The 20,236-nt window shown below is 38.1% G+C and overlaps 1 protein-coding gene across 4 annotated transcripts; it reads right to left on the bottom strand.

The window, feature by feature from the left end:
* Positions 1-1,191: 1,191 nt before the first annotated feature.
* Positions 1,192-19,419, bottom strand: rbm6 (RNA binding motif protein 6). 4 transcript variants are annotated; one of them, XM_059329220.1, is made up of 23 exons: positions 19,289-19,419; positions 17,814-17,881; positions 15,420-16,959; positions 15,226-15,315; positions 15,025-15,094; positions 14,119-14,192; positions 10,751-10,825; positions 9,339-9,630; positions 8,512-8,669; positions 8,275-8,375; positions 8,124-8,193; positions 7,398-7,491; positions 7,238-7,293; positions 7,030-7,150; positions 6,196-6,293; positions 4,718-5,065; positions 4,196-4,345; positions 3,488-3,553; positions 3,077-3,301; positions 2,918-2,992; positions 2,733-2,827; positions 1,875-1,926; positions 1,192-1,773 (listed from the first exon to the last, which is right to left on the bottom strand). In XM_059329220.1, exons 2-23 carry the CDS (start codon positions 17,858-17,860, stop codon positions 1,681-1,683), a joined length of 3,990 nt encoding a protein of 1,329 aa, XP_059185203.1. In that variant the 5' UTR covers positions 17,861-17,881; positions 19,289-19,419; the 3' UTR covers positions 1,192-1,680. The 4 variants fall into 4 exon arrangements, with proteins under 4 accessions (XP_059185203.1, XP_059185201.1, XP_059185202.1 ...); XM_059329218.1 differs by having other exon boundaries at positions 7,398-7,494; XM_059329219.1 differs by having other exon boundaries at positions 1,192-1,770; positions 7,398-7,497.
* Between the last annotated feature and the right edge of the window lie 817 nt (positions 19,420-20,236).

Below are 20,236 nucleotides of genomic sequence, written 5' to 3' on the forward strand. Positions count from 1 at the left end.
TAGAAAATGTATTCTCTTAAACTGGATAACAGATAAAGCTCCCTCTAGAACACAATGGCATGATGTTATAATAGAATATACATCTCTTGACTATCTGACATGTATGCTGCGTGATAAAGATGACATCTTTCATAGAATATGGCACCCTTTTATGTTATACATAGGTATGAATATTTCAACCATATTTACACGAGGATTTACATAGGACTGGAACATGTGGGGTGCTTAACTGTCATTTATTTTTGTATCTATATAATTTCTGAATCATCTGTCGATGTATATTTTTTTTTCTCTGTCTGTGAGCCGAGTTGTAGTGTAGTATAGCCAAGTGTGAATCTTTTTATTTTATTTTTATATATTCTATTTTATTTGTTTGATTGTTCTTTGTGTTTGTTTGTTTTCCACTGTGTGCTGTGAAAACCAATAAACATATTGTTTAAAAAAAGAAGTGAAATCATGTTAAAGGCAGCAGATGAACAAAAGAAAGTGGGCAAGACCGGTCTTGACTGGAATCTGTGGGGGAAAAATCTCCATCCGCTCATGTATTTTTCTTTAACTTGGTAAATACTAATATTAAATACTAATACTGATGATTTGATTCAGCAGTCTAGCTTTGACTTTCACACAAAACAGAAGATGGTCCCTTGCTGCCACCAAATGGACACGAGGTGCACATACAGGAGAGGCAGGCTCTTGCTAAACATATTCTTAAATAACTGAAAACCCTTTAATATCGCAATGTTAACAAAAGTGGGAAGTAATTTGTGTATCTCAACTTGAAAGTGTAATGGGTTTTTCCTTGGCCCATGCAAGAGCCATCTACCAGGTTTTATAAAAATCATGCACTCACTTTCTCTGTGAGGCTTCAAAAAGCCAAATTTGAGGAAATCTGGGAGAAGTGGAGATTGTACATCGCCCCGAAACGCCCTTCTTTTGTTTAATATTGTGTAACTTTTAAAAAAAAAAAAAGTTTTAATCTGTTTTTTACTACTTACTGTAGATGGAAACACCCCCAAGTTCTGTTCGTTTGTTTATAAAAATCTGAAAATATGGATCACAGTGTCTATTATCAAAACGGTGATGACTGTTGTAATGTGATATTGAAATGTGATTCTAAATAAAGACAAAATGTAAAAAAAAAAAAAATCATGCAGACAAACAGAGGGTAATAAACGCTTGAGAAGCTAAAAGATAAGTCCCATCATATTTTTTTTATTTAAAAAAGTGTGCATACAATAGCATTTCCGACACATGAAAATGAAAATGTAAAAATTGTTCAGTTTTAAAACACAATTTAACTGTGGCCAGTGTGACAAAAAATAAACAAAAAAACTACATGGACACATTTGACAATCCTACTTACAGGCCACACATAGAACATGGGCAAAATACTTAAATCAACAGCATTAATAAACATGTTCCATACATCATCCATTGTTGAAGATGTCAAATAAATCTAGTTTTTAACTGGTTTAGCTCCACTGAAGCCGTGTGAGGAAATTTATACACCACATTATTTTTCACCTCGTTTCAGTGTGAATATCTGTGGTTCTATAGTGTAATAATGTCCAAGAATGCAGAGAAACAGTAAAGACAGTCAAACAGATTTCTCATGCTAAGGTGGACGAGCATGTCATATTAATAATACACATGAAAGAGTGAGGATGTGTTCAGATGAGATCACTCGAGTTCCTTAAACCGTGCAAACATGGCCTTGCGTACCGCTTGTTTGTAGGAGTTATTGTCCCAAACGACAAACTCTTTCTTTTTCTTCTGTCAGAAACAAAAGTGCAATGAAAGTTTTAAAAAAAAAACACATTTAAAAAAAGACATTCAGCAATTCAATTTTCAATAAAATAAAGCTTCACACCTACCTGGACAGGTTCAGTTCCTAAACCAGGTCTGTCACTGACTTTATTATTATCCCTGAACAAGACCAACAGATTAGTCAGAAAAAAAAGCATTCAAGAAATTATATTCATATGATATTAACATGAACATCTTCTAGATTGTTTACACAAGTCTTGTTGAAAGTGTTTAACTTAATATGTGTACATGGTAGGTCAGCTGGGATGCTAATAACAAAACTGGATCACAATACAAATAAAATAAAAGACTTATATTGTATGTAAATGCTAATATTTTGGATCTACTCATCCTCCCTTTATATACCATTTAAACTCCCCCTTTTTGTAATGCATGTGTATTTTGTATAGAACCTTCTTCTGCATTATCTGGTGGAAATTTAAATGTGATATTTACACCAAATTTTATATGGTAAAATTGTAGTTGCCATGAACGACTGTTTTTGTTTTTGTTTACTTTTGAGGCATAATCAATCAAGCACAGAGTAAAGCTGATGAGGGAAAGTAGAAAATGCATAACTTTCTCTTTGTTTGCAATGCAATATATTAACCCATTGAAGCCTGGAAAGCGGATACGTCGTTTTGTAGTATTTGTATAAGCTCTCAAATACTTTTTGAATTTCATTTCTACCTGCTACAGAGGCTGAAAAATCTATTATTTAGTAGAAGCGTTGACACTTCTGTTGAATTTCCAGAAAAACTTCAGGTTTTAGGGGGTTATTTTAAAATCGCCCAGAGGGTTTACAGGCGTTTTAGGCGTCAATGGGTTAATAGCATTAATAAATAATTGATTAAAGTATCATGGTGTGTGAGCTCTATCTGCTTTGTTTTCCATTTTAATCACAGAGTTGGTTGAAGCGCACCTACCTGGAGCTTCCAGCCCAGCTGTTATGATGCTGCTGCTGTTGGTGGTGTTTTCTTCTTTTGGGTTCTGGTGACCTGGTTGGTTCTCTAGAACTCAGCTGTGAACAACAAATTCCAGCTTAAGTAAACAATTTACCAGCTGATAATTTCCTTCTCATATTTTCCCCAATCTGTTTAGTTTCACTTACTTGCTTTTCCTGGTTCTCTAGTGCCTCTAGCTCCTTCTTTGACCTTTTGATCTTAAGATGGATCTCCATATTTTGCTGTTGAGACAATACATTGTGTATTAGAAACTTTATTAATAATCCCATCAGCTGTATGTTCATACAGAGGCTAACAGGTCATACTTTGTGCAAGTCAGAGAGCTGCTGGTGGCGGATCAGAGCGTCCTTGTTGGGAAACTGTCTCCTGCACAGCAGGCAGGCCATCTTCTTCCAGTCTGTCAGCTTATCCTTGTCTTCAGCCTGGCCACCCTGGCTGCTTTTAGCTGCCTCCTCTTTATCTTCTTCCACCTCTTCGTCACTTCCAGCTGCATAGTCTGATGCCAGCAGACCCAGGGAGCCCATTGGACGCTGGAGAAGCAAAGCAAACAAACGTTAAAAACAACAGTAGCAATTTCTCAATCTGGAAGACACCCACACACAAAAATAAAAAGAATACTGGTCTATTCAGTTCTTCAATTTTGAAATGGTGATCTGATTGAAGTAATTAAAGGTACAATATGAGGTAAAACAAATGGGCTGAATGAGGATTCTTACCTTTGACTTTTCATCTTTCTTAGGAGGGGCAAGGGGCTTCTTAAAAAGATCATCTGCACCCGATATCTACGGACATAGACGAAAAATAGGGACAATAAATAACTACAAGACATAATCAAATATAGTAAAAAAAAAAACACATTCATTGTTAACCCATAAGAACCCACGGTGACACCCATGTAACAAACACTTTAAATATTCCAGAACAGGGGTCTCAAACTCAAATTACCTGGGGGCCGCTGGAGGCAGTATCAAAATGACCAAAAAATCTAAATTACTTTAAAAAGACAAAAAAAAGACGGACAAAATGACTTAAAAAGACACAAAATGACCAAAAAAAGACACAAAATTACAACAACAAAAAAAGAGGACACAAAATGACAGAAAAAAACTAAATTACTTAAAAAAGACACAAAAAAGACACAAAATTACTAAAAAAAGAGACACAAAATGACCAAAAAAGGACACAAAATGACAGAAAAAAACTAAATTACTTTAAAAAAAGACACAAAAAAACCACAAAATTACAAAAAAAAAAAAGACACAGAATGACCAAAAAAAAAACCACATCATAAATATGTTCTGCGTGGTTCACTTGGTCTGTGATATATCCCCCATAACTTTCCTTTATGGATAACTGGGTCTGGGTTCTTATGGGTTAAAATCAGTGCATAGAAGAGATGTGGTTGTTGGACAAGAGTCTCTAACCTTCCTCTCAAAGATGGCAAAACCAGCGTCAGCCGACTTGGATTGCCTCCGATCATCGTCCATTCCAGTCTTCAGCACCGGTGATGCAGAACGGACACATTCCTTTTGACGATTTTGAATCTTTGCCCAGCGCTCCATATCTTTCATGATCTGCAAACAGCAACAAATCTGTTAATGATCTCCCCTTTGCACAACTGTTTTCACATTTTGTGCATGAGAGTTACAACTTAAGTGCTACCTTTTTTTTTTTTTTTTAAAAGAAGAAACAAAGAAAAGAACAGTGGATTACTTATTAGGAGCTACAATATGAAAACAAAACACTAAAACACAATTCTAGACAACAAAGACTCAGGAACATATTTACAAATTAGACACTGTACACACAAATAACATACAAAGAATAATATAAAGGATAACCACAACAACAAAAGATGAAAACAACGATACACCAGTACAAAGCCACACGGCGAAAACAGACAGACGACATAAAATAAATAATAATAATAATAAAAAAAGTGCTACCTTGACAGCAGCAAGACTTCTTGGCTTGTCACCATCCTTCTCTTTGTCCTTTTTAGAGTCGTCCTCGTCTTTCTTCTCAGGACCGGCTGAAGAAGAGCCAGGATCTGGAGCAGAGCCGGTGTCAGGAATGGGCACTAATGCTGGAGCTGCTCCGTTGTTGGGAGGCATTAATGCTTTCTTCATTTCCAGAGGAGCATCTGCTGCTGGGTTGGATAGAATGGCCTGGTCTTCAGCGGTCATGGTCAGAGGTTGGCTGGTTGCTGCAGGGTTCCCTCCTGGGACTGGGATGTAGGCCTTTGACGTAGCATCCCAGTACAGGTACTCTTGGGTTTGTGCATTGTAGAAATACTGTACACGAAACATTGAGGGACGAATAGGACAAATGTAATCACAATCAAAACATGATTTTCTAACACTTTGTCTCATTTATTTATTCACCTATATTTCTATTTTATTTATTATTATTACTATTATTATCGTATGTTCTTGAAATGTACCTATTGTGACATTTGATACACTTAAGTGGACATTCGACACTGACATTATATTGTGTATACTTTGTTTTGATAGGTCATAGTCTGTGTCTAATTTTTATTTATTTGCCTTTTATTATTATCTTTATTATTTGTGTATGTATGTTATTTGTCACTCTGAAAATTGACAATAAAAATATTTTGGAAAAAAACAAAACAATTTATGACACCAAGTAATTGATGACACAATTATGGCTAGAGGCTGACCAAACATGCAATTAACTAATTAGTACATACGCAACTTTAACTGCAGTCAGTGTCTGTTTATTTAGAAATCACACACATGCATACAAACACATAGTCTAGACCAGGGGAGGGCAACCTTTACTAACTAAAGAGCCACTGTTGGCCCAAAAAAAAAATAGAAAATTGCGTAATGGAGCCGCAAACCTTTATATTGAGCCTAAAATGAAAATTAACAGCCTTATAAGTCTAAATTAGCCTACCAACATTATTAATAGTCATATTGAGTATTTATTAATATGATTTTCAAAACTAGTCTATCTCAGGGAACTCAAAACTAAACTCAAAGTTGGCAAAACTTAAAGGTTAAGGTGCCGGCCCGGAGACTTTCATAAGCTATGAAGCACATTTTAGTTGACTTAAATGTCAAAACTTTTTTAACATGCTGTAAAAAGGCTATACAATTTTACAATTGAGGAATACAAATAGCTTTTGGTCTACACCATTGATAAATGAACATTTTAATGTAAAAATATGTATATAATTTTTTTTGTCTCAGCCTAGGGGAGCCCCTGCAGGCGGCCTAAAGAGCCACATGAGGCTCTGGAGCCACAGGTTGGCCACCCCTGCTCTAGACTCTTGACATTCGTAAATCTTGGCTAATTGATATACAACATTACAAACGGTTTATGCATAGCTACTCGTTTGCCCACTCATAGGCCTAAAAAAGCAGCGGATCACTGTGTTGACTTGAGTTCTCACCCTAGAGTTGGGGTCGTAGTACAGTGTTGTCTCCGGATCGTAGTAGAAGCCTGATGTGGAATCGTACAGATAGTTGGTCATGTCTGGTATCTCAGAGCCTGGAGAGATTGGAACAAACAGATATAACATATACAGACACTTTTTACTTTGAGGCAATATAAAAACACTGCCACACTGATTTACTACAATGTTGGAACAACACATACAAAAGATTTTTTATTTTTTATTTTATTTAACCTTTATTTAACCAGGGAATATCCCATTGAGATTAAGAACCTCTTTTTCAAGGGAGCCCTGGCCAAAAGGCAGCAAACACAGAATACAGTTACATATTTACATAACATTCAGACCTTAAACAAGTCATGAGAAACAAGTGCATGTTATGGAATTGGCCTCAATAACTCTTAGTTTGGATTTAAAAGTGCTCAAAGAAACAAATTCAGTTAATTTCCATTCTTTCTGGCGCATATTCCATGCATAAGGTGCAGAGTAAACAAATGCCCTTTTACCCAACTCCGTACGAGCAGAAGGGGCAGAAAGCAACAATTGATCTTGTGAACGAAGAGAATAAGATCCTGCATTTGTCACAGTAATAAAGCTGCAAATGTACGAAGGCAGCAGTCCCAATATTGCCTTATAAATGAAAGTATACCAATGACTAGCCCTTCGAGTGGCCAGAGCAGGCCATCCTACCAGAGAGTATAATTCACAATGGTGAGTGGACATCTTGCAGTTAGTAATGAACCTCAAAGAAGCATGATAAACAGTATCAATCATTCTAAGACATTTAGCAGATGAGATTTCTGGATTTGAACGCATTAGTTCATTTCTTACCATAGATGTATGGCTGTGATCCGTCTGTCGGAACTGTCATGCCAGCTGTTTCTGTAGGCACATGGGCTCCACCAGCCTGGTACGATGGGTCCACAGGTGGAGTCTCACTGTAGCCAACTCCCTATGAGCGGAAAAGAAGACGTGCTGTTTACTGCAGCTGTGAGACGAGATATCTTAAAAAGGCTTTGCTTTTTGCTTTGAAACCTACCTGTCCAATGCTGGGGTCTGATGACAGAGCAGGATTGATGCCAGTAGACAAATTACCTGGTGACAGAAATAAAAGGCTAGTTAGGACATTTTAGTTTTTTACTTTAGTAATAATAAATAGTGCCTAGGGTCCAATAAATGACAATGTGAGCCTGTCCCACCTTGCATTCCAGCCGGGACACCAGCAGGTGGCTGCAGAGGCTGCAAGAACTGTGGAGCTGGTGGGTACTGCTGCTGCGGCGGCGGCTGCTGCTGCTGCTGTTGTTGGAAAAGTGCCAGAGGCAAAAAATACAGGTGACTTCCTTGTTTTTTAACCAAATAACACAACAGTTTAATTAAGGCCACAACCAACATGGTCTCACAGAAATCCGTGAAATAGCCACCGATTTCGCTTAACTCAAAATGTGTGGAATAGCCACGGAATCGCTCAAATTTCCGTGAAACTGACACGGATTTCGCTACAATGCAAGTTAATGACGGCCATATCCCGTGGCTATTCCAACATACAAAGTGATTATGTACATTCACTGAGTTAAGATTTAGAAAATAAAACATATATTTCTCGCTAGAAATGTGATCAAAATCCATTTTTATGCAGAAACAAAGTCAAAATATAGATTTTTTCACTAAAAATGAGAGAACTGTCCGGCATGTTTTTTGTTCTGACCGCTGGGACCTTCAAAGTCACGTGACTTGGAACAAACCAATAGGAACAAATATCCATGGAATAGCCACGGGATATGACCGTCATTAACTTGCATTGTAGCGAAATCCGTGTCAGTTTCACGGAAATTTGAGCAATTCCGTGGCTATTCCATGGATTTTGAGTTAAGTGAAATCCGTGGCTATTTCACGGATTTCTGTGAGACCAGGTTGCCACAACTTACCCCCATCATGCTGGGCTCAGGTGGATACCCAAGGATGGAACTGTTTGGTTTATCAAAGTCTCTTCTGAAACTGAAACGGATAGAAACCCCATCAGAAACAAAAGAGATGGGATTTCTCAATTGATATGGCTAATAAATCCTGGTGACTTACTTTTGGTTCTTTAGAGGTTTTGCAACCTCAGCATAAACTCTGACACCATCAATATAAAGGGGTCTGGGTTTAGTGAGGAGCTCAACCAGACGTGTCACTTGCTACAGAAGAAGAAGAAGAAACAGTTGTAAGTGCTGGGAAATCAAAAGCAAACAGTGGACAACGACAGCAAATACAAACTTCTATAACATAAATTAATAATAAACAGCAAACTGTGTGCATTCATATATTAGGTACCTCATGGGAGTCCATGTCAACAAAGCAGAAGCATTTGGCTCCTGGTGGCTTGGCCTTGACTAGACGAACATTTCTTTCATCCAAATATGCAAAGGGGTCCAAGGCTTTCAGGATAGTTTCGACTGTGGTGGTGGGCTTCACATTTTTTATGATCATGGCTGTATAGTGACACAAGGGAAAGTGGACAGGATTATAAATTACAACAGCACATAACAAACTAGGGGTGTGCCATATCGTATCGTTCGCAATAATATCGGTATATTTTTTTTATGGTTAAAAAAAATGCATATCATGATATTGGCAACATTCCTACTTCTTGATGTAGTGGTTAAAGTTGTTTTAATCACACAAAGCTACTTACTCTCTGTTGCTAAACACATGCAGTTTTCAAAATAAGAGCACTGTGTGTTAACAGAATCCACCACAGAACTTACAAGAAGACTGTCAAAATAAGATGCCTTAAATGAAACATACAAGAACTTTTATTCAACTTTACAAAATGTCATTAAAATATGCCCCCCGAAACCCCTAAATGGTTATTTTTATTAATTGCTCATACTCAGATACTTGTATTTGGCAACTGTTGAAATTTGCACTTCACACTACATTTTAGATTTTTATTTATTTATACAGACTAAAAAAAAAAATCATATTTTCTATATCTTTTTAAGTATTTCGTAATAATCAAGATTATCGTTATCGCAAAAATAGCCTGAAATATTGTGATATTCTTTTAGGGCCATATCGCCCAGCCCTATAACAAACATGTCCATGCATTGCCAGTGTTCACGACTACAAGCTATAAAAGACGGAGGACTTCAACATACTTTTACTGTCTTTGAAGACAGAGTCTGATTGGTGTGAAGGGTGATGATGAGGGTTGCGGTTGCCCCAGGACTCTGCCTGCTGCTCTGCTTCTTGCTGTTGGAGCTGTTGGTCGATCTGCTGCTGCCAGGCCTCGGGAGTTAAGTCAGAGCTACGCTGCCACTGGCTGTGGGATGATGGCTCCAAGGGGCCTTTTGGTTTGGACCCATTCAGGTCGGTCTTCGTGTCCTCTAAACGCTCATCTGGTTTGGGCAACTGGGGCTCCTGGAGTTGAGGTACTTTGTGATCTGATTCCTAATTCGCAGAGACCAGAAGAAGTGTCACTTTTAATTACTTTTGAACTGTGACATTGTAAACATTCTGAAATGATACTGTACACTAGCGGTGTGCCATATCGTATCGTTCTCTGTTGCTAAACACATGCAGTTTTCAAAATAAGAGCACTGTGTGTTAACAGAATCCACCACAGAACTTACAAGAAGACTGTCAAAATAAGATGCCTTAAATAAAACATACGAGAACCTTTATTGTCCTTTACAAAATGTCATTAAAATATGCCCCCGGAATCCCTAAATGTTTTTTTAGTCAAGAGTAAATGTTTTTGTATTTGGCAACTGTTGAGATTTGCACTTCACACTACATTTTAGATTTTTAATTATTTATACAGACTAAAAAAAATCATATTTTCTATATCTTTTTAAGTATTGCCTAATATCGTCAAGAATATCGTTATCGCAAAAATAGCCTGCAATATCGTGATATTCACCATAAACTGCTGTTTGCAGAATGTTATTATAGTTTATTGTTGTTATTGTTAAAACGATCCCCATTAGCTGTCACCAAAAGTGGGAGGAGCTAGTCTTCCTGGGGTCCACAAGACAAAACAAAAATCGCTTAACAATTAAACATTGTAGACATCATTATGTACGTCATCAGAAATCATTCCGAATAAGGTATTACATTCATATCTATTACATTAATTCTCACTTTCATACAGTAAATATGTTAATTCACTACTCACAAATTTAAATAGTGCATTCTCAAGTAATAATTAAAAGATACTTTACTATTCAGTTCACGTATATTCAGTGGGCAATTATTCCAATAACTGATTTTGGACATGGTGACATCATCTGACCACCATTAGCTGACCTTGTCACATAAGAATGAACCTGATCACATCTGACAATTTGGTTATATAAGAAAACAGGTTGAAAAGAATAAACAGTGTTTCTAAAAAAATTTGTTGACTAAGCTGTTATGATGCAATAATACTATGGAAGTTTAGAAAAAATACAGGTAATTCAATCTCATAGTGCCTTTGCTCGTAACCCAACTGTTATTTAAATACTGATTTTTGTTTATGGATTTATGATCAACTATAACAGATCGTCATTTCTCTCCCTCCACTCACATGAACACGTCTTTCACACTCGTCCGGCTGAATGTACTTCATGGATGTTGTTCTAGTGCCAACCTTTAGGGATCCCTGAAAGAAGAACAGAATAAAATAAAATGAGCATCATACGACAAAGGTGACTCATCTTAAATTATACCAATGACACCCAACATGCACTGTGGCAGGTTTAGCCCTCCTCGTCTCTGCTGAGGATAAAACGGGCAAACACTTATGGTGGTGAGCAAAGCCCAGATCGAGGAGCATGCATCACACAGGCAGTTTGCCCCCACACTACACTAAATTGTTTAAAAGGGAACTAAAAATTAGCTGTGGCTAAATTATTTTCAATATCGACTAATCTGCTGAGTATAATTATGAATAATCGAGTGATCATTTGGTCAAAAGAAATTTCAGAACAAGGTGAAAGCCCATCACAATTTTCTAAGGCCGAGGGTAACATCTTCAGATTGCTCGTTTTGTCCAAACGGAACACAAAGATATGCAGTTAACGACCAACAAATACAAACAAAAGCAAGAAACCCGCACAACTGGAAAGCAGGACCCTTGACTAAAACAATCAATTAATAAAATATGAGCTGAGAGTTGTCCACAGCGTAATCCAAACGAAAACAGCAGAACTTCATAGTACTCCATGGGAACCATGCTCAGTAGGTGAAGTGTATAAACCAAACTATGCCAACATAGATATGCTTGTGTCTAGATTGTAACCCTAAATTTGTGCAACTCTGGCAAGGTGGTTGAGGTTAGACATCGACTTTGAAAGGTAACAGTCAAGACAGGTCCTCTAGTAGCGGTTCTTGTGAGTTTTCCCAAATCTAGGGTTTTCAGACACAAACTGAGATTACTCCATTTCCAAAACTAGACTGCTTTAGATTGAGAAATGAGCGGTTTCAAACGGAGGCTCGCGGCAGATCTTAATCAACCTTAAAAGATAATCTGGGGTACTGTGCTAACCAGACATATTTCTTGAGTATCTCAAGCTGAATTTAAATCCAGTGTCTAATTCAAGGGAGTACCTCATTTGCACAATGATATGCCAGACCATAAAGCACACGGCAACACCCATGACCCCTCATGATAGCTTTTAATTGATTTGAATCGTTGACATTAAAATTACCGACCATGCAACTACCCGCATCATCTACTTTTTTCTTCTGAGCTATGACCAGCTACACAACATTGGTCAAAGCAACCAAATGCTCAAAAGCAATAGCAAAGCCCAACAATAACCTGTCATACATTTCAGCAACACATCGATAGATCCCAACTACCCTGAGCTAATAGTTTTACAGGCATAATTAAAACACATTAAACAATCCTGGCCAGTGTTGATGACATCATACGTTGTGTCAAGATTCAAAAACAGCTCAGAGCAACTGAAAGAAAGTAGAAATCCTGGTACCCAAAGTTCACTTGTGAGTGAAGAAGTCAAGAGAAAACCATCAAGAGGACTCTTCAGGAAAGTCACATGACTGAAAGTGGCTTGAACTGGTGAAAGGATTTTGCCACAGAAGGACTACAGCAGCCATCTAAAGACAACACGTCTGCAGGCACAGCAGCGGCTTTGTGAGGCTGAAATGCTCATTGTGAAGAAAACCAAACTGACACATAGCTAAACCAAAGTATTAGACAAATTAAAATCTTAACTTGATGATTGCACAAGATGAAAAAAAAAGGGGGATAACCAAAGTGCACAAAGACCAGCAATGTCTGCATCAAAACGCATGATAATCCATCCAACAGTTGTTAAGAACTTTCATTTGAAATTCAAGCTCATGGTGGCACTGTAGGAAAAGGGAACACCTAAGTTATTAGGATGCATCCTCTGGGAACCATGAATACTGGAATCCTATTTGTGCCAATCCATCATGTTGAAATACTTCTCCGGGTACATGAAAGGAAAACAAAAGCTGTTGGAATTCGTCCGCCAGACACAATGAATATCTGTACCAAATTAAACGAAAATCCACACGATCGTAGTCAAGACATTTCACTGAAAAACATAAATATCAACCTCATAATAGCGGCAGACAAAAAGTCAGGGGATCACCAAAATCTGCAGGGCTTCATCCTCTGGGGACTTACTATATATACACAAAACTTCACTCCAATGCACCCCTCAGTGGAGATACTTCAGTCCATCCATAAGCGGTAGAGCAACAGACCAGCTGCAACAATGTGCCACCATTGAGCTGTGGCACTAGCATAGCTACAGAAAACCTAGAAATAATGTAAACCAATACATGGCTGAGAAAATCATAAAAAGTTGTGATCTATAATGCTTTGCCTGTACTAAAATTCCTATTAAAAAAATAAAAAATAAAAAAAAAGTTTCTTCAAGGTTCTTGAAAATTGTGATTTTTTTCTAGCTAACAAAATGTATACTGTATGTAGATTCGTAACCACAGAGTTCTCACTGTGGTCATGTTCATAGCAAAGCTCCAGCAAATTTCACAGGGTTATCTGGCAAAAAAGTTGAACCCAGCTCAACCTGTGCTGGACCACAACACCACATCCTACAGATTACTCTAACAGGACACACAATTATGATACTATTCACTATTTGGTTGTTGGCAATCCTTCCAAGTAAAGATAAGATACCTGCCCCATCAGGCCCCCCCCCCAACACAACCAGCCCCCTGCATTGTTTTAATACAGGGCTGTTTTGATATGAATGCTTTCTAAGGCAAAGTTCAACTCAGCAGTTGCTTCCTTGACACCAGAAACTTCTTCCAAGGTCACACAAACAGGAAACCAATATATTCTTGGACACAAAGACTTAAGTGCTTAAGTTCCTAAGTGCAGCGAGTGGTGATAATTTCCTTTGATCCTCTTGGTTACAAAAGCTAAATAATAACACATGACATGGTGGCTTCATACAGTACCTTCACTGTCATCAATGACTCCTTCAAAAATGCTAAAAAAAACAGTTATATTTTTCCCCTTCTCTGTATTTTCTGGATATATCTTTTTTTTTAGGGTTAAGCAGTTTGGGGCTGAAATTCAAAAATGTAGCACTAGTAGGGCAGATAAACAATGCGATGGAAAACTATGTCTGTGCTCATGCACAGTTGAATGTTATTAAATATATTTTCTAAATTGTTTTAGTGCTTAAGAAGTAACTGAAGTCCTACCATGGTCTTGCGGATAAGTACTTACATTTATATAAAACTAGGAGCAACTGTTGAGGTTTAATAGATAAGCATCTAAAAATGTCAACAAATGCCATCTTCTTCTTAACCAAAGTAAGCTCAGTAACCCCTTCCCAAATTCTCCCCCTCCCCCATCTACTAAATGCCCTCTCAACCCCTCATAATCCTGATGGGAGAGACGGCCTTCGTAGAGTGACGAGGATGGGCCACCTTGTTGGACTCCATGAAGTGGACTGCATCCTCGAGGTTTAAAAACTCCACATAGGCCGTATCGTAGCTGTAACCTGGGGACAGCATTTGAAATACAGATGGGTTTTTGTTAGTCAATGCCAGTAATGACAGTCACCCACTAAAACATGAAAGACAGCAGTTCGAGACATCGGAGTCATTTGAAGCGAATTTTCACACCTTTACTTACGCACATACCTTTCAGGAAAACACATTTAGTTTTTCTTGTTTTTTTATTTAGTCTTCTGATAACTGATGTTATGTCAGTGAAGGCTTGGCTTTATCAAAGCCTTTGCTGGTAGATATTCCATACCAGTGGCAGTGAAGACTGCATTGTGTGCACCATGGAGACAGAAAGTTTACTGTCACATTATCAGATTAAAAAAAACAAACACCTGATATCTTTTGATGCATTTAGCTTTTGAGACATAATGATCTTCACAAAAAGGCCTGGCATCATCTATCACCATGTCTATAGTGATCCACTGAGTATAACCCTCTAAGCAAATGTTAAGATCAGCAGGTTGAAGAAAACAGTAACGAGTCTCCATTTCATGTTAAGTTTCATTCTTTTTTTCAGTACTTAGATAACAGTGACACATTCGGTGAGTCACTTGTCACAGATGTTTTCTGATAGACAATCTCCAAAGCTTCTTGGTACGTCCTCTAGTTGTGATCCGACATCCTCAATTATGAAAAAGGATGGCATAAGAGACCCCTCCCCCCCTTCCTTCTTCACGGAGCGCCACAGACAACCAACAACAAAAGCAACCAACAACGTAAAAGGAAATAATGCGGAGATTCGAATGTCGTAAAAGCGAAATCGTCAAGGGACATGTAAGCGATCGACTGCCCCAAAAAACTCCACAAAGAAACTTTTATTCTTACCTGGCACAACATTTTTGATCTTCATCCCCTGCATTGGCACACCATCACGGATTGCAAAGGCACCAAGAATCTGCAAAAGACATTGTCCAAAACAAGTTATGGCATGGCTGTCCAAGCAAACTAATAGACACAGTCTAGTCAGTCTTTGGCTAATCCAAGTAATGAGTAACACATTAAGCTGCTTTTCCGTGTGGTTATTACCTGCTCCATTGTGGCAGTCTTTGGAATGCCAATGATGGATATTGTATTGGAAACTTTATCCTCCACTGATGCGTTCCTGTAATCCTGATCCTTTTAGGGAAATGTTGATTAAAATTTGAGTTATGAAACATCAAAAGATAATAATTGTTAATGTTTTATAAACAAACACTACACAAAAATAAAATTAGACTTACCTGAGAGCCAGACTCACTAAATTTTGAAGGTGCGATTGGTGGTTTAGACTCTTTGAGGAGTTTCTCTGGTTCTTGTAGCGCCTCGTGCTTGTAATCAAAAGCCCTCCCAGAGCCTGTTCTGTAATCGATGTCCCTGTAGTCTTGGTCTTTCGGCTGTCCTGTGCTACTGCTTTGGAAATCACGTTCTGCTCCCATCTTACCCCTCACAGGTCCTTGATTGTGTGGCATATCTTTTAGCCCTTTAAAGCAATCATTTGGCTCCTGAATCATATGTGAGGGAAGATTCTTCTCTTGATGGAAGGGGGGTCTTTCGTCACGATTCGATTTATTCTGACTATGCTTCAGGTTCCTTTCTCCAAGCCAATGTTTACTCTCATTTTCTCTCCCAAGAGGGCCAGTAAGAGGACTCATTTCCGAACGCGGATGGTCTTGTGGAGGTTTGCTGGCAAGAGGTGGTAGATTCATAGCAGCAAAGTGATCACCGTGAGGAAAGCGGCCGTCTTTCCCCGGGAATTCAACAGGTGGCCTATCTCTTTCCTGGAATGGTGGTGGATCTCTAACATTCACGTCTCTGCCAAAACCCCCAGGGAAGCTAGGTTCGGGTGCAGCTCCCATACCTTTACCCATGTCTACGAAAGAACTCTTGTCCTTTCGCCGGTTCTTCCATTCCTCTGCAAGAGTCATCTCTTCACCACATCGGTAATCCGTCAGAGGGCTGCCACTTGAGTCTTGGTATTCTCTCTCTCTGAGTGCATCTTTTGCACCCATAAACTCTGATCTTTGCGGGCCACCAATATCTGAAGGCATGTCAGATCTTGCCCTGTCCCCTGGAGGGACATCGCTGTTTCCAAATCTTAAGGGAGAGCGATCCCTACCTCTAAATTCAGCTGATGGACCATGACGATTTCTGAAATCCATATCAGAATCAAATCCGCCTCTTGGATTGAAAGGTGGCCCTCCTCTTCTGTCAGTGTCCATCATTCTCCTTTCACGCGGTGGTAGGTCCATATCATAGCCATCGTGGTCACCAGCGGCCATTGGGGGCCTGTCATGCATGTCTCTGAAGCCATCATTTCGCTCCATTCGGTCCATGGGAAAGCTTCTTCTTCCATCCATGTCAGGATTGTTGAACTGTGGCATGTCATAATGAAATGACTCTCTGTCTCTTACATCCATAAATCTGCTGTTTGGTTCCCGTGGTGGCATACCCCTACCTCCCATGTCTACAGTGTTTCTGCCTGGTCCTGGAAAACCAGAGGAATTCATCAAATTGTCTCTGATGGAACCTTCATAGTGTCTTCTAAGACCAAAATCTGGCTCTTCTCCCTGTCGGCAAAAATCTCTATTTGGCTCTCTACCGCGCATATCACGTGGGTCCATATCACGCCCTCTTATGGGTGGCCCATCCATCCTTCTCATGTCCATGGGTGGCAGATCTAGATGTCTTGGGCCCATATGACCCATGTTCATCCCTTCTCTACCTCTATAATCAGGCATGTGACGATCTCTGCCGCCAAACATTTCCCCACGATGATCACCACTGAAATATACATACATCAACACATTAGGCTACTGAGTTGTTTGAAATGCATAAAATATTTTTAAAAATTGGGTGGGAGAGAATGGGTGGTCAATCTGCTAATAAAAACTGTGAACATGGTTGAAAATCACAATGTTCTTGTCCAAATACCTCAATATCAATATTACAACAAAATTGTAGAGTTCAGTATTGATGCTTTCCTAAAATATTTACACAATGGGATTTTTCTACATTTTTAAATGGAATTTTTTAAAAAATCATCATGTAGATATAATGATGAAATAATGATAAAGTTAAATCATAGAACAGTTAGAACAGTCTGATAAGTTTAGAAAATTAGGTCACTTTAATGCAGCCTTTAAAACTAAGAAAAGAGGACACTTATGCCGTATTAAGATATCCAAAATCTAAAACCATAGTCAACCTCATCACAATATCAATATTGAATAGTATTGATATGTTGCTCAGCCTTAACCGTGAGCATAAAGAAGTTTGCCTTACATCAGAGATGTTGCTCTAAATGGGAAAAAAAAAGAAAGAGGGGATCCGCTAAATGCAGAATTCAGAGGAATTATTGAATTATTGAATTGAATTATTCTATGTGCTAAATATGTGCACAGATACAGGCACCCAAACGTTTACAGTTGTTAACACAATAGGGTTTCCAGTATCACATTGCCAAATTAACTTATAACATGATTTACAGCCACTGTGACATCAGATTTAAACTATATTGTCCATCTGCAGAAAATAGGCATACACAGTAGCTACTCGAAAAATAATATTTTGTTTCTTCACTACAAAGTTAAAATGTGTTTTAAACCAATTCCTATTAATGAAAGATGCATGTTTACCGAAAGGGTGGTCCTCCCCGTGGTCCTTGCCCCGGTCCATCCCACATGACTGTAAATCAGTTTCTTATCTGGAAGCAAAGTTAAAATGTCTGCATCATTTTAAGAAGGAACATGAACGCTTCACTTTTGACTTGGCATGCATAACCATCACTGATAACAAATGGACTTTGACTGCACAAACCCAAATTAGAGTGATTAGAAGCCTCTTGGGTGCATGGCCACAACATTGTTATTTGTAAAGCGCAATAGGACAAATCTCACATTAACAAGTACAGAATACGGCGCCCTCTATCCGGATAATAAAACAAAACAAGTATTGGCGACAGAAATATGGAAGAGAAACCTCAGGGAGAGAAACAGAGGAAGTATCCCTCTCTCAGGACGGACATGCAATAAATGACGTGTGTGCAGACCAGACCAACATTAAATAACAACACGGACAATCAACACGACATGATCTATACTAGGGGTGTGCCATATCGTATCGTTCGCAATAATATCGGTATATTTTTTTTATGGTTAAAAAAAATGCATATCATGATATTGGCAACATTCCTACTTCTTGATGTAGTGGTTAAAGTTGTTTTAATCACACAAAGCTACTTACTCTCTGTTGCTAAACACATGTAGCTTTCAAAATAAGAGCACTGTGTGTTAACAGAATCCACCACAGAACTTACAAGAAGACTGTCAAAATAAGATGCCTTAAATGAAACATACAAGAACTTCTATTCGACTTTACAAAATGTCATTAAAATATGCCCCCCGAAACCCCTAAATGGTTATTTTTATCATTTGCTCATACTCAGGTACTTGTATTTGGCAACTGTTGAAATTTGCACTTCACGCTACATTTTAGATTTTTATTTATTTATACAGACTAAAAAAAAATCATATTTTCTATATCTTTTTAAGTATTTCGTAATATCGTCAAGAATATCGTTATCGCAAAAATAGCCTGCAATATTGTGATATTCTATTAGGGCCATATCGCCCAGCCCTAATCTATACCGTAAACAAAAAACATATAGATGTGATGGCTTATATGTTGTGTGCTTTAGTGTGCTATTTCGGTGACGATACTTAAAAGATGGCTGCATCCGTCAAACCAGAGGCTAGTTTGCGGGCTGGTGTGATTGCTAACGGTGGCCCGCAGTGTACTCACTAGGCCTTCCACATCTACGCCACAGCATAAACAAACGGCATTCGTGTTGAAAATGACTGTATGGCAACAAACAAATTATTCGACGGAACGAAAGCATCGTAATGACAACGTTAGCGTGATAAAATGAGCGAGAAAATGTTATTATAAATCGCAATTCATAGTGTGACGCTATCGAGGCTAACTTTGCTAGCATCAGCGATTAGAAGCCGGTTTGTGACTTGCAGCTGAGCGGCATCCTTTATAAGAGCTAACATTACACAGACGGTCTGTTTCGCTAATATCGCGTAGATATTGTTTATTTAAGGCTCACCTCGTTTGATATTCGAGCTCAGTATCGATATTGAAGAGGATTGTGGCCCCAGTCGTCGACGGCTTCAACGAACTGATGACAATTGGAGCGGACGTCCTTCTTCTTCGTCTGTTGCTGCAGCGGAGACGAATTTCCTCTTCTTCTTCGTTGTATCATTGAGAGTACATGCTGACTAGACGCTGTTGGGCGAGTTGCTGACACCTAGCGGTTATTGAATGAAACCGCTGTCATATTTTATGTAAAGAGACGCCAAAAACATTACGCTTTTCAACGCTGGATGCCAATATCACAGGATTACGCCATGAAATGCCACCTCATGACTTGTATTTTAGTTTTAAATAACCAAATCAGTGCAAGGAAGTGATTTATATTATATATTATTTGACAACCAAAGTAAGTGTGACATTTATAAAAAAAAAAAATAATAATAAAAACACTAGGCTATTTGTTTAATTGATAATCAACAAAATATACAAGAAAGCACTTTTTAAAATTTGAGTCCAGGTCTATTTTTTTTAAATAAGTATTTGGTTCAACTTAGCCTTAAATATATTGGATGGTATCATTTTATATAAGCCATTACAGTGGAAAATAATATATTCTACTTAATCTTATATCTTTTTAAGTAATGCATGTCTGGACATATGTCACTTACATAAGCTTATTGCATCATTGATGTCCCATTCTCTTATTAACTGACTTTAACTTATTATGAAATATCTTGGATTTACATCTTCCAAAAGCTATGTTTGCTTTGTTCTGATACGAGCACTCATATCAGTCAAAAAGTGAAAAATCTCCTCATGAAGCAAAATGTATTGGTCACTCTGAAACAGTTCTTTTTAAAATAAAAAAATATAAAATATATATTCTCTACCCCTATTTTTAAGATGACAAAGATTGCTTGGATTTTGTGCAATACAAAAAGTTGAATGAATGGATGAATAT

Source organism: Centropristis striata, chromosome 3 (assembly GCF_030273125.1).
Source record: "Centropristis striata isolate RG_2023a ecotype Rhode Island chromosome 3, C.striata_1.0, whole genome shotgun sequence".
NCBI lineage: Eukaryota > Metazoa > Chordata > Actinopteri > Perciformes > Serranidae > Centropristis > Centropristis striata.